Source organism: Pezoporus wallicus, unplaced genomic scaffold, assembly GCF_028554395.1.
Source record: "Pezoporus wallicus isolate ANWC-B61680 ecotype Strahan unplaced genomic scaffold, APGP_CSIRO_Pwel_v1 scaffold_3294, whole genome shotgun sequence".
Taxonomy (NCBI): domain Eukaryota; kingdom Metazoa; phylum Chordata; class Aves; order Psittaciformes; family Psittacidae; genus Pezoporus; species Pezoporus wallicus.
In genome coordinates, this window is record NW_026635478.1 from 10,955,235 (window position 1) to 10,970,151 (window position 14,917).

Consider the following 14,917-nt stretch of genomic DNA (forward strand, 5'->3'; position numbering starts at 1 on the left):
GTGCTAAAGAACATGAACTCGATAAAGGGCAAGGCCTCAAGTGGCCCAAGAATCAATGTGAATATTTTTTTAACTGAATTCAGGCAACTACGGTACAAACATGAGATAATGATGCCATTTTCTGCCTTAAGAATAATGGGTTTGGGCCTAGGTTTAAATATGGCTGTCTGCATAGAACGGGTTTTGTTAAGAATTTAATGTTTACTGCCTCATGTACCTGGATGCCACTGAGCTATCCTCCCAGTCCTGAATCAGGCAAACCTTAGATCTGCAAGTCACTGCACAGTAAGAAGTACTGATTTAATGGAACTTCTGGCAGGGTACCTGAATTCCACGGTTGGGTGCTGATGTGAGTGCTCTCATAGGTGCACAAAACGGGCAAAAAGCTTTCAAGGATCAAGTCTGAAATAATTATTTTTTTATTGTGGTGGAGGCTTCTAACCTAGTGGTCCTTGTAAGCTTTTCGGAAGATAATGTGATTTTGCACTCATTTATTGGCATTGGACATACAAATGAAGGACCTTTAAAAGATAGCCTTTAAAAGACCACATCTTTCTAGATCTTGTCGAAAGCATTGAGAGGAGATAAAGCTCTTCTGGGCTACATTTTCCTGAGTGTTACATACTAATGTTATGAGACAGACACTGGGTTCAGCTGCATTCAGTAAAATAGTGTTTGTCCATATAGGTGGTTCATTAAATCATAGTTAGAATACTACATGAGAGGAAGATAAAATGGGGATGAAACTAGATACGTATTTGTGTAGGAGTGTGTATAAACATACATATTCATGTAGGTGTACACACACAAGCACACATACATCTATCTGTTTCGATATGTGGCTATATAAAAGCTAAACTTTCAAAAGCTTAAAATCAGTGCAGGCTAGAGAGGTGTTTTTTTTTTTTTTATTTATTTAATTCAAGTCACTTAGCAATTTTTTAAGCTAGGAAATGATAACCATGCATGAGGAGATCTTACTTAGAGTTGTTGCTTGTACCCGTGGCTCCCTATGGTCAAGTCAATTTAGAGTAAGGTACAGTCACTAATGGCCTCTGAAGAAAACTACACCAGTTTCTTTTGCCAAAGAGGGAATTCCTGTCCTATAAAGGCTCAGGAAAATTGGTTTGTTCCTGTCTGAATTCACCTAGTGTCGTTTTAACAAGTATGGTTAGGTATGCCCGTCTGATTTCGTTTGTCTTTTCTCTCTGCAGAGCGATGAAAAGATGAATGAAATTATGAATCTAGCCCACACTTTTCTTCAGAATTTCTGTCGAGGAAATCCTCAGAATCAAGTTCTCCTCCACAAAAATCTCAACTTGTTCTTAACTCCAGGGGTAAGTTTTTTATTTTAAGGAGAATATTATAACTAGAAGTAAATTAATTCGGACTTGTTGAAAAATTACAGTGCTAAATAAGTAATTCCATTAGATTATGCCCTCTCTGCCTTCACTCCTCTGTCCTTGTTTCTTCTCTGTTACTGTTGCTCTTTATGTCATTGTTTTTAATGTTGTCATTTTAAAAGTGTAAACCATATTATCTGTGGAGTTTACTGGAGGTATCTATGAATAAGTGTCACATCATCACATCATGTGGTTTGACTCTGATCTTATTCACCCTGACTCACAGTCAAGGTAGAAGATGCTGTGATGATACTGTCATGAAGCTTGCGTGACAGCTGAATCAGACCCATAGGGTTTTGATGATGATGCTTCCATTTGAGGCAACTAGTTTAAAATTTGATCTTTTATGAAATCATTGTCTTTATTGTAAATCTCTTTGTCTTGATCTCTTTGTGTATATATGTATGTGTGTGTTTACAGATATAGTCGTATAGAATGACACCTCGCTCAATGGTAGATCTACTGAGCAAAACATGCTTTTATTAGAAAGAGTTTATTAAGGTTGTAGACTTTGGGTCTGCCTACATTAGGAAGCATTTGTTCTGTTAATTTTTATTTATGCTTTTTTTTTTTTTCGTGAAGTTAGTGAAAGGCACTGAGCTGACCACAGTGGGGATTAATACCCGGACTCCGTCCTGTATAACACTGATGCTTAACTTGAGTGCCAAGTATAATTGCACTTGCATTTCTGTTCTTTTGAAGTTGATCTTCTGATCATCCCAGTTATTGTGCTTTTGTTCACATTGTGGAGCAAACTTGGTGGGGATTCCTTTCAGAGGATGCTATACAGAAAGGTGTACCCTGGGAGCAAACCTGACCCTCATAAGCTTTAGTCCAAGGGACCAAACTAGAACAACATTGAAGCAAAATCTCTAAGAATGCATAAAGTCTGGATGCTGAGTCCCCAGCAGCATCCTTTCTTGCTACAGATCTGTTTCTCTTGTACTGTGCTACCCATCGATAGAAACACAGCCTTAGGTTCCCTCTGTATTTGATGTGGAAAGAGATGTTCTTTCAGAGTGATCAGACTGCATGTGCAATGATTTACCTGCTGGAAATGCCCGCCTCTGTGGACCATAGAGGGAGCTAGAGGTAGCTGATCATCTTTCTGGGTTACCTCAATGAGAAGTTTGATGATGAGTGGGATGAATGTGGTCTCAGTTGTCTTGCATACTTAAGTCCCTATAGAGTGCTCAAGCAGCGTCATGTGTGTATATGCATGTCTTCATGTTCCAAATGGGCACAAATTCTGTTAAGGCACAAAAAGGTCCACTTTAGGACCATTTTATACACATAAAAGTGTGGTGAAATCCCATCATAAATGAAAGCTAGGCCCCAAGGTCACTGCTTAATTCCTGGGCTGATGCATATTGGACTTCTGCATTTTGTCTTTACCAATGTGCCTTTCTCTAGTCTAGAATCCTCTGAATCTTTCAATCTCCAAACAAATCTGCTCTTCTTATAAGGCTGTTTTGATTTTAATCTGTTCAGCTCCTGGAAGCTGAAACCATGAGGCACATCTTCATGAATAATTACCTTCTGTGTAATGAAATTAGTGAAAGAGTGGTGCAGCACTTTGTACACTGCATTGAGACCCACGGCCGTCATGTGGAGTACTTGCGTTTCCTGCAGACCATTGTGAAAGCAGATGGCAAATATGTGAAAAAATGCCAGGACATGGTAATGACAGAGGTAAGTGAAGGGTTCATATGTTAATCACTAGTGGATGTCTTTTTAACACACTAGTATTTTGAGGCTGCTTTTTCTGCTCTTGATACCAATGGGATATAATGGCATCATCGCTTTAGAATTTTAAGCGGTATCACAAATAATGAATATTTTAGCAGACATTTTTTGGAGCTCAATCTAATTTTGTAAGGCCATCTGTATAACTACTAGAAAGAAAACATGAGTGTTAGCATGGTGATACAGAGATGTCTATTTGTAGATGATGTAGCATGGAAATCTCAGAGTTACATAAACCTTCATTTTCCTGTACCGTAATTTAGGATACCATTTATGCACCAGACTTGCCATACTGTGGCATGGTTTTGCCATAGAAGAGGCTCCTAGCTCTACAGATTCGTCTAAATAGTGTTACAGACCATCTTTTTAGCACATAATCATGTAAAAATTCTAGGTACTAGTTTCTGTTTTGTTTCTTTTGTTGCAGAGTATTTCTGTGAGGGTCAGTAGAGCTATTCTAGCTAGTTAAAGCTTAGCTAGATTCAGAATCTCACCCAATAAGTTCTACAGAGTGGTTTGTGGGCAAATCTTTATGCCAATGAAGTTGCTGGGAAAATACCTGATTGATTTCTTTGCAATTTGGGTTTGATACATAGCGTGCATGATAAATGAAGTCTTCAACTTGCAGACACTCGTGCGTTTAACTGTAATTCTGGTAGCAGCTCAAGGAGATTAAAAAGTGGGTAAAATTGAATATGGTGAAAAGTCCAGGTAGGATCAGAGTCCAGGGAACATTTTTCTTTATCTTTTGTTGGGTTTCTTGATTTTTTTTCGTATTTCTTCACAAAGGAAACAGAGAGAAACTCTGGTTGTGGCAGGAACAAAACCAAACTCTGCTGGAATTTTGTTCCACAGCAACAAAGAGGAAAAACTTCTAATTAAGAAAATAAAGCTTCAGCCTACATGGGTAACCTTTAATGGAATCTACCTCAACCTTTTCAATTTGACTGAAGTGTTTGAACATGCAATATCAATTACAAGTCTTTGATTTACATAATTCAAACAGTTCTTATGCCTTTGTGCTTTTAGATTTTTCCCCTTCCACCACAGCTTCTTGTAGGTTTTTACTTTCTCATCAATCAAAATTTTTAGATTTTTCTCAATTTCAATACATTTTGTTACTAACCTATAATAGCACAGAGATAAATTGTCATAATACATTTCTAAGATGACTGCATGATGAAAATTGAAATGAACTTGGATGTGGCATTTACATCACGAGGTCTGCAGGAATTTGCTGGGGGCAGGGAGCACCCTTGCTATGATGAAAGAAGGTAAGATGGTGATCTGCTTTAAAAATATGTAGGAGGTTACAGGTAATTAAGATTTGTTAGAAAAGGGTGCTAACAGGGAAATTTGAATGGCACTTAAACAGCAGTCCAACATAAAGGGGACAGTGTAGCCAAATGGTTGGAACTTGGCATGGAATCAGGACAGTTTCTCAGTAGACAACTGAGATGTACTTTGTGACCTTAAACAAGAGGTGTAACTTCTTTTATGCCTCCAGATGGGACATGTAAGCAATTTACCACAAGACAAGACAGAGTATGAGGATAAAATTGTCTCAACTACTCCTGTGTTTTGTTTTTACCTACAGGAAGTATATTATAGGTTATTCCTGTTTACTGAGGGTAAGGGATAAACTGATCATATTTACGTGTTTTAGAAAGTGCATGCAGATGAAGGAACACCATTGCCAAAGAGTAGTTTCATAAAATACATTGAACATTTCCAATCTGGCTTATTCACTTGTTCTCATATCCTTGGTCCCCATGTCTGCTAGTAATGATGTTTACAAACCTGAAAGGTTCCGTAGGGCACTTTTTCTCATTACAAGCATGCTTTGAGGTTCCTGGAGGAATGCTGCCTATCAGTGCAAGCATTATTACAAAAGGGAAAGCAGAATTTACTTTTGAAATCGATCAATGTGGCAGCAGAGTTTTCTATTATCTATATATTCTAGAGTGATACATCGCAGAGCATCAACAGCTGCTCCAACACTGACCAACCTTCATTATACTTCCATAAAGGTCTTGTTGAAAATATACTTTAGTGGAAGAAAATGCTGATGGGTTTTTGGGTTGTTGTGGGTTTTTGGTTTTCCCCCCTATTACTGAGCTTGTGAGGCTCAGTGAGAACTTTGAATGATGTTGGATATTTGTTTTGCTTTTCTGCTTTTAAAGGGGCATTGTTTTCTCCCAATTGGGTCAATTGGGAGTTACAATTTCCTTTGTAAATCACGTTTAAAAGTGAATAACTTGGGGAAAGAGGATGACACCATCTTCTGTCCTTGCATTTATGATGATTACTTTGTCCCCCTTAGCTCTTCTTGTACTGATGCAACATCATCTGCTTCAGTTTGTGGTTCCTCACAGTCAATATGTAGCAAGCATGGCATGCAGGATTGTGTTCCACATTCATTCTCTCCTGGTATTTCCTCCTCATACATCAACAATAGGTACATGAGAGGATGAGGGATCAGTTTGACTTGATATGTTAAAATACATTTTTTTTTTGTCACGGAGGGCAATGAGATTAATGGTATATGGGTCCTTGTGTTGTCTCCTTCATCATTCCCAAGCGCTTGTCCTTTTAAAACCTATTTTTTTGTACTGTGGGTTGTCCAGAAAATGTCTGTTTTGAAAAGTCAAGAGTAGAAACATTTTAGAAACCTAAAGATAAATGAGAAATAGGAATTGCAGGAAAGACTGAATTCATGATTCACCCCATCCAGTTGTCAATGCCAAAATGTGCAGAAAAAGGGAGAACACAATCAGAGAGTTTGTACATTCAAAATTTGAAATGTTGAAACCCTGGAAAATGTAATTAAATGTTTCTTGACTTTTCATTGTGGGAGACTAATTTTTGTTCCTGCTCTTGCTGCTTTCCCATTTTGACTAGCCTTTATTTCTGCCCTTGAATTCAGTAGCCTAGGATTTCATGTCACACACAGACTTGGATATGTCAAGTGCCTTACTCACAAAATACGTATGGCTGTTTGTGCTGCCAAGGTGTATTCGTTACCAGGAAGGGTTTATGGGATTTTATTTTCACCCACATTGAGTGTGCATTATGCTTAAAAGGGAAGTGATGGAGAGAAGACAGAACTACTTTACTGTCCCAGCTCCACTCCAGCTCCCAGAGCAGCACTGGCAGTAGGTATATTCAGTGTATGGGCGGTTCAGAACAGGGTTAGCGCACAGCTTCTCTGTGAGATCTGCTGAGATGGGCTGCCAGCATCCACTTCCACTCTGGATCCTCCTGAGATCAGCAAGGCACTTGTAGCAAGATCAAATATTTATCACATACACCAGTTTTCTGTTAAATGGAAGTGGTGGCATGACACTGACAATGTCACGACCCATCTGTGAAATTTGCATAGGTTGGGGAGAATCGTCCTTTGTTTCCCATGCTGAGCAAGGGCACAGAAAAGGCTGGTTAAATTCTGCGTGAGCCACAGGCTTTTTGTGTGAGGTAGCACAGAACATTTAATCTCTCTGCACCTCAAGTCCCTATCTATAAAGCAGGGATAATAACGCATCCTGGCCTCACAATAGGAGGTGAGAGTAATTAATTACCTTCAAACAAACATTGAGATAGTAGGAATAATAAGGATGGCATGCTGTCTTAGGTAAACACAGAGCTACATAGAAATTAAAATTCAAATTTGCCTTGCATTAGCTTATTCCTTGGTGAGTTATTCCAGATTTGCAGTTATGTAGATAAGAGAAGTTTGCTTTGGATATTGTTTTGACGTGCATTTGGTAAATCACACCAGAGTAACACTGGATTATTTTTGTTTTAGCTAGACAGACTTTTGCATGCTTAAAAGTACAACAAAATAAGAAATCAAGAAAATCATAGAATGATTAAGGTTGGAAAAGGCCTTCAAGATCACAGAGTCCAAAATGACTGCAAATGTAGGGTTCTTAAAAGTTTGGGATTATCTTTTTCAGCTGATAAATGGCGGTGAAGATGTGTTGATATTCTACAATGACAGAGCATCATTTCCAGTCCTACTCCAAATGATGTGTTCGGAGCGAGATCGAGCAGATGAGAGTGGACCCTTAGCATATCACATCACTCTAGTGGAATTGCTAGCTGCTTGTACGGAAGGAAAAAATGTATACACAGAGATCAAGTGCAATTCACTCCTGCCACTGGATGATATAGTGAGAGTAGTGACCCATGATGACTGCATACCTGAGGTAAGATTCATTGAATGAGGAAGCAAACTTATCATTTCTATAAACTCAGAAAATATTTTGTTGTTTCTAATATACTGACAGGTTGAAGATTTGCACAGGAGACAGGCTACGAACAGGTGGTGGTTGTTAAGGTGAATAAATGAGGAAGGATAGCCAGTATTTTCTGAAACAGAAAGCTCCTTGTCCCTCAGGCATTGATTGTCAGCTTTTTGGGGCAGGCACCTTGTTTTGTTGTCCTGGGTTTGTCCAGTCACTGTCAGAATCTATTGCCCTGGTAACTTCTAGTTAGGAAGACTCAGCCAAGTGGTTTGTCAAGCCACCGTTTTGCCACTGCCTGAATTTGTTGGAAATGATGGGTAACACTCTGGCCATGCTGAAGTCAGCGGGAGTTTTAGGTGATTTCTCATTTTATTAAGCTCATTTGCAGTCCAGCAAATGTTTTTATTCACTGTATATTGAGGCCCAATTCTGCAGCTGCTACAGGTCATCCTCAGTGGGAATGTGATATCTGATGCTCATCAGAAGTGGGGTGTTTGTTTGCACCAAACTGGACGTAATCAACAGAAATCTTTTCACAGGCTTTGCAGGAGGCTTGCTCAGGCCCTGTGTATCAGTCAGACAGATTTCTGCAGCTATCTGGTGGAAAAATGTGGCTCATATCAACAGAACTGAGGCCTGCAGGAGTAAAGACTCCATGAAAAAGTCCCATTGTCATCAACTGATTCTTTTCTTGAAAAGAAAAATGTTTGCTTTGCTCAGAAGCTCCTTCTAGCATTACTTTCAGCAGATGCTAATTAATAAAAGCTCAAATTAAACCTAAAAGCCTGACATGGGTTTTCTCCTGATTGCGTTAAACCCATGCAACTGTGTCCTTTCCTTTGACCGTGACATGAAATTTTCAGTCTATCTGTGTATGTTTATATTTAATTCATACATTTCAGGCACTGGATATTTATTTTTATGATGTGCACATGCAGATTTCTAATGCAGGAGAGGAGTGAGGCTGCATTTCTCTGCTAAGCCTTGTGCTGCTATTGCTGCAGTCCCAGCACTGCATAGCCTTTCTTTCCCATTTAGATCCGAGTTACACCCATCCTGAATACAAGCACTGCGTTAGGATTGTGGGAATATAGGGATTGGAGCTCTAATGCTAAAGACATTTTTTTATATATATTTGGCAAGCCTGTCACAAGGCATCAACCCACAGCAATCAACCAGCAAATGCAGGGGTGTCCTGCATTTTGACAGTTCCTGGCTTTGGAGCCAGGCCCTTGCAGTCTTTAATATCATTTAAATGTCAGATTTATTCTGGGTTTCTTGGGGGGGGGAAGGTTGTTGTTGAGTAAGAATGTTTGCAAAACCACCTATTTTTCTTCATGTGTTCTCTCAGTAGGTACACTAATGTATTTGCTGCTGTGCTTCTCCTTGTATCTTTCAAACTGAACGTACACATTGTTACTGGTATTAGTGTTAGTACTTGAAGGATTACCTTTATTGCTCAGTCTTCTTGCAGATAGGAAACATCATGTCAGTGGTTTTTACTGTTCTGTTTCATATTGTCTGTGTTTTTGCTCTTCCTGCAGGTGAAAATTGCGTATGTTAATTTTGTTAACCACTGTTATGTGGACACTGAAGTGGAAATGAAAGAAATATATGCCAGTAACCATATTTGGAAATTATTTGAGAACTTTCTTGTTGATATGGCAAGGGTAAGCTTCATGAGGTGTTAAAAAATATTATGGTATAGTCATGGGTGTCAACTGAACTGGCAATAACTTTTTTGTGTGAACTTCTTTTATTTTATGAACTATTTTTGTTAAAGTCAGCAGCACAATAGGTATGGGTGTTCTATTTTTGTGTGGTTTCTTTGTTTGGTGGTGTTTCTTTTAACAAATGGTCATTTCAATGTTATTTATCATCATTTAATCTGCAAATTGCTATCAGTTTTCTCTTTCTTAAAGGGCATCTTGGAACACATGCTCTTTTCTCTTCCAGAAAAATAAAATGGCTGTATGTACAGGATTGGGAGTCTGTGTATGTCTTCTGGGAGCATATGTTACTAGTCATTATGGTGGTGACTGAAAGTAAAAACACCGTATCTGTAATCTTCTTGCTTTACAGAGGATTGGGGATCAAGAAGTTCTTCAGCTAATGTTCCTTCTTTAATCTAACTTTGGCCTGGTTTTGTCTCCTATTATACTATCAATACATTCTCACTGCTGATGAGTAAGGCAGGTGTAGAGCTGTGGTCTTTCAGAGTGCCAGTTTGTGTATAAACTATAGGCTGCAAGGTGACACAGCACAGTTGGTACTGTAGGCATTCAGCTCCTGTGGACCCTAGTGAGCTTCATGGTGTCAGTATTTCTTGAATGAAGTTTCAATCAGAAGCTGAGTTACACTTCCATTCCCTGGTATTTTGGAGGCAGAAAGCAAGGGAAATCTTATGCCTTCCAGAAGGATAAAATACGATAGTAGAGCCATGAAAGGAAGCTAGTGTCACATAATGATTGCAGCTTACATTACATATCCTTTTATAGGAGGTTAATGGTTCTTGTAAGAGCCTAATATTAGTGCCAGCTGATGGAGTTGCTCTTTCTGATCAAGAAGTAGAACCACAGGTTTTTCGTGGCTGGTAGACTGTATCTGATCCTTGATGCTGGTCGGTATTTCGAAGATGTTACAGAGCATGTTGTCATAGTGTATGTCTATCTTTTCCCAGTCCACGGTCCCTCACATTTTATAATCCTTAAGTTCTCACTCCTTGTGTTCTTCATTTTGTTGAAATAGATTTTAAAAGGTAAAATAATAGCAACTGAGTCCTGCAGAGGACATTTAGCCAAAGTAATAGCATGCCACAAAACAATTTCTTTGAAACCTATTGGGAGAAAATACCATGCATTATGGGCAAAAAAGGAATCAGTGGAAAAATTTATGCTGTATGATAGGCACTGCTACCTGTCCATTCTCTATGAAACAGAAATCTTATAATTGGTTGATGTAAGACAAGAATGTCTGTGCTCTCATTTTTTTGGTGGCAGCCATTTTCAGCAATAATGAGACCTCTACAAACCCTGTTTTCCTGCTGTTTGTCTTGTCTCTGTGATTGTGTTCTACAGTGAAGGACCTGGACAAACCAAGCCCATTGGTAAACTAAGATCAGAGATCTCTTTGGAAGGGGATTCTCCTTTTTAATCTTGCTGATTTTACCCTAAGAAGTATTTTCTCCTGTTTATTTCCCTTTTCTGGGTTTCCCTTTCCTGATGTGTCCTGGCCCTGACTCTCCAGACTACTCTCCCTAAGCCCTTGAACGTGACCAATTTTATTTGCCCTTAGGCTAGAAGCAGACATGTAGAAAGAGAGCTCTGTTCACAGTTTCTTTCATGTGCCTGAAGACAAACTGCCTGTGCCTAAATGATGTAGAGTTGTCCTGATGCTAGTGACCACTAAGCTTGTTTTCATATACCCTTGTCATAAGAGACATTTGACCCCAGGTCTTCAGAGGTGAAGAGCGAGTCTATTACTAATGCTGGGTTTTGTGTGCATGTGCTGTTGGCACTGAATGGCAAAATGAAGGTTTATTTTGCTTTCCTACAAAGCCCTGAGGGAAGATGCCTAATTAGTTCTTCTAATTTCTTGGTTAATGGCTGAAAGAACTAAAAGAGGATGTCAGAAGTGCTCTGGCCTGTCATGCTCTTCAGCCAGGTCCCTGTGGGTAGCCATATCTTCCAGGTTATTTGGTGTATTTGTTCAGGTTTGGTTTATCTGGGGCCCAGGCAGAGCCTGGGTGTTATAAATACATCAGCCTTATGTAGCTATCAGGACAGCTAGAATGCTGTCAGCCTCCTGAAAGGTGTTACAATAGCTTTCAAAGCATTTAGAAAAAGAGCCCTTTGATCCTCTGTGTTCCACTGAGCTAAAAGGGATGCTTTTGCATGGGGGAAGGGGAAATGCTTTCCTTTCAGCTGCTACAAATGCCTGTCAGTGGGTGAGTTTGTGAGCTTTGAGATTGTTATTAGAGAGCACTAAGGTGAAAGACGAGAGTGTTATCCTCAGGTTGGATACCTTCCTGTCTTAATAAGAAAAAATAACAAAAAAAGAAGTAACATTTTTTAAAAATCTCGTTCTGGATTGAGGAAGGAAACATTTAGTCCCCAACTGTCATGATTTTTCAACAATGTGATACATTGCAAAGCAGGCATGAGGCGGATTCATGTATAAATTCAGTTTGCCAAAAGCAGTCGCGCTTTCAAAGACACCCTCTTTCTGCAGTTTCTGCCAACCTACTTTCTCCCGTGTGTGTCTTAAAGCGTTGCACTAAGCAAAGTGGGTGCTGCTGAAGGAAAGGCTTCCCTTTCCTGTGTGTGGCCTGGTCTGTAAATCAGCAGCTGTAGTCTGAGCAGGATTAAAGCAAGAGCCAGGATCTGACAGCTGTAAAGTCATCCTGGCTTCCTCTGCAGAATTTTTGAAGTATTATTCATGTGAGTTTCAGTCCCAAAGCCTCTTAAGGGTTTTTTTAACATCGCTTTCTCAATCCTCATCTCCATTTCATGCATTTCAGGGTTTTTCTTCCACAGGGAAACATCTTTGAGTCCCCAAAGGGCAGAGGGATAAGAACAAATGAAAGGATTTCCGAATTCCATCTGCGCTGGGAATTTTTCAGACCGATGTTGGAGCAGAGTGGCATCCCCACATATGGCTCTGCTTTTTAGGCAAGCAAAGAGGAAAGCTTAAAAGTGTTCTGGAATTTAGTTTTGGCGATTTCTGAATTCACCATGCTAGCACTGCACAGCTCCCTGTCTTCCCAATGGGATCACAAGTGCTGAGCCTCAGAGCTACTGATTCCAGCCAGAACTGGCATGTAGATTAATTAAAAGCAGAACTTAAAGAGCTTTTTAGTTCTACGTTTTTTTTTTTTAATTTACTTTTTTTCCAAGTCTTATGAACTGAATCTTTTACCTCCATGAGCACTGGATGTGCTGGTGTCACACTTCACAAAACTGAAGGGCTGAAGAGTCTGCTATTTCAGTCTAGCCACTGTTGCTTCTCTGACCAAAATCTTTCCTTTCCTGGGTGATAAAAAATGCACTACGTGGGGGCATGACTTGTTTATCTGACACATTTTAGAAAAGCAGACAAGCAAAGCTCCTCAAGATGCCTCATTTCTCTAGGTCTCAAAGTTATCTTTGGTTATTCCTCTGCCTACCATCTGACAATGCTTGTGAGTTCTACTCAAAATGCTTTTGTGTTCCTGTATCTTCTCCTGAACATGGGTGCTTTTGGATGTCATGTCAGTAACCTTCCTTAAAGCATGTCTGGTAAAATTGCTGTCTAGTAGTGTCCAAGTGTGACAGTAGCAGTGTGTAATTAGAGAGCATGTGTGAGATTCAGGTGCTGTGGATTATCTTTCTGCTTCTGTCACTAACTTTTCTCTGTGACCTTAAGCAATTCACTCAGGTTCTCTGGACTTCAGATCCCCATCCATAAATTGACATAATGCTAAGTATGAACCACTCAGACTTGTGATTGTGTGTTAAATATAATGAGAAGGCTACCCCAGAAGTCTATATACAAAATAAATTCTGCTTTTGCGTAGATTCTCTAGAACATTACAGTAGTCTGTGGCTTGCATAGGTGAGAGAACAGCTTTAATTTCTTGTTAAACATGAATAGGTTTGCTTATTTAAAGGCTGTTGAGGAGGTAGTATGACCATAGTACTTCTTATTTGTTCAGTCTTGCCTTTCTTCACCATGTTTAGCTCCCTGTAGACTTTTTAGTGCTGTTTAACCTGACTGCAAAGTAAACATGACTCTCTATAGATGTCCATGAATGTTAAAAAGAATAAAAGAAACACTGAAGGATGCTATCCACCCCAGTCTGTTTTTCCTGTCTTTAAGCACAACATCTTTATGCAGCAGCAAACTTTTAGTGTTGTATCAAAGGGTGTCTGTACAAATCTTTCCATACCTTTCCACCATTTAATCATCATTTTGTGCTCCAGAGTTGTCCCAGTACCATCCATTTTCTTCTTTCATTGTTTTTAGTTTTTTTTTTGTATTTTCCCCATGTGGCTTTCGTAAGTAATGCTGCCTGTCCTACAGTTTACAATTCTAAAGGCTGTTAGTGTAGACTATGCCGTTTCCTTTATTTCCCTCTTTTATAAACATTTTTCCTGCAAATGATCTTCACCTTTGCCACCCATTTGTGGTGATTAATTTGTAGAGAAGTTAAACATTACGTGAAATCTTTCTAACTTAAGGGTTTTATGTCTCATCTGTCTCTAAGGCCTCTTCCAACCAGCCCACAATGGGAGGAAAACCCATTTTCTTCACAGATCTGTCTAAATGTGTAAGTGGCATGCAGTGTGCTGATTTAGGGGCATCATTTTTTCATGGTGTGGGAAAGAATAGACAGCCAACCAGAAAGAGCTAGTTCAGAAGAGAAGGGTATTCAAAAGACAATGTGGACCTCCAAGAAGAAAGATAAGCTGTCACAAATACAGCTTGAACTCTAAGATAGTTATCTCTGATAGGCTTTTTTGTATAAAAATAATTTTGCTTCATATTAAGAAGAAATATTGCATGTGTTGTAAAAATTACAAAATAAGAAAGCTTGCTTATTTGAAAGAACTAAATCTTATTGTTTCCTCCTTCTTCCCTGTAGGTTTGTAACACAACCACAGATCGTAAACATGCAGACGTATCTCTAGAGAAATATGTCACTGAGCCTGTAATGAACATTGTGAGTGGCTTCTTCAATTCGCCATTTTCAGATAACAGCACCAGCCTCCAGGTAAGGAAAAGAGACACAGATAAAGATCTTAATTTAGACTGTTAAGGAGATATGATCTGCTATCCAGATAGGAATGCTGTATGCTTGCATCCTTCTTTAATTTCTTTAGCAGCTTTAAATGCTCTTTAAATGCTTACTCTTAATATCACTTGCAGTTCTGAACCAGTAGACAGCTCAATATAGTCACTCCTGGCTCTTGTGAATTCATTGGAGGGGGGTATCCTTGCAGTATAATGGTCTATCTTTGTATGACAAAAATGTCATGTCCTATGACAAAAGGGACACATACCTGAGAACTGGGAAGACTCCTCCGTCCTTCTGCGTTATACTGTGTTTGCTTGGTATCAGTGGCAATCTCAGGAAAAACTGCATGATTTGCTTTTTTAGAGGTGCAGCATTGATTTCTCTTCCCTCCAGTCCTAAAGAGCAAAGATAATTTAATGGAATTGTAACTTGAGTCTACAAGCTAAAACCCCCTTGCCTGTGGTTTACGTTGTGTCAAACCCAAGGGCATTTGTGAGGAGTTCTAAAGGGTAAAATTCCATGTTTATGTTTTTGTTTTCAGACACACCAGCCTGTTTTTATTCAGCTGCTGCAGTCGGCTTTTAGAATTTACAATTGTACCTGGCCAAACCCAACGCAGAAAGCCTCAGTGGAGTCATGTATCAAGACTTTGGCTGAAGTGGGTAGGTGCCAGGTTTTACTTTCATTATTGTTCTCTGTGTTTTAAGATCAGACTTACTTGAGGTTGGACAAGTTTTAATTTGACT

General features: G+C 39.3%; 1 protein-coding gene across 3 annotated transcripts in view; it reads left to right on the plus strand.

The window, feature by feature from the left end:
• The window catches only part of ITPR2 (inositol 1,4,5-trisphosphate receptor type 2), a 252,076-nt gene that overhangs the window by 111,810 nt on the left and 125,349 nt on the right, over positions 1-14,917 (plus strand). For all 3 annotated transcript variants that reach the window (XM_057427842.1, XM_057427851.1, XM_057427858.1), the window contains 6 exons: positions 1,215-1,337; positions 2,895-3,095; positions 7,106-7,357; positions 8,941-9,066; positions 14,019-14,147; positions 14,713-14,833. In XM_057427842.1, the coding sequence (XP_057283825.1) occupies positions 1,215-1,337; positions 2,895-3,095; positions 7,106-7,357; positions 8,941-9,066; positions 14,019-14,147; positions 14,713-14,833 (952 nt within the window). The remainder of the gene's footprint in view (positions 1-1,214; positions 1,338-2,894; positions 3,096-7,105; positions 7,358-8,940; positions 9,067-14,018; positions 14,148-14,712; positions 14,834-14,917) is intronic.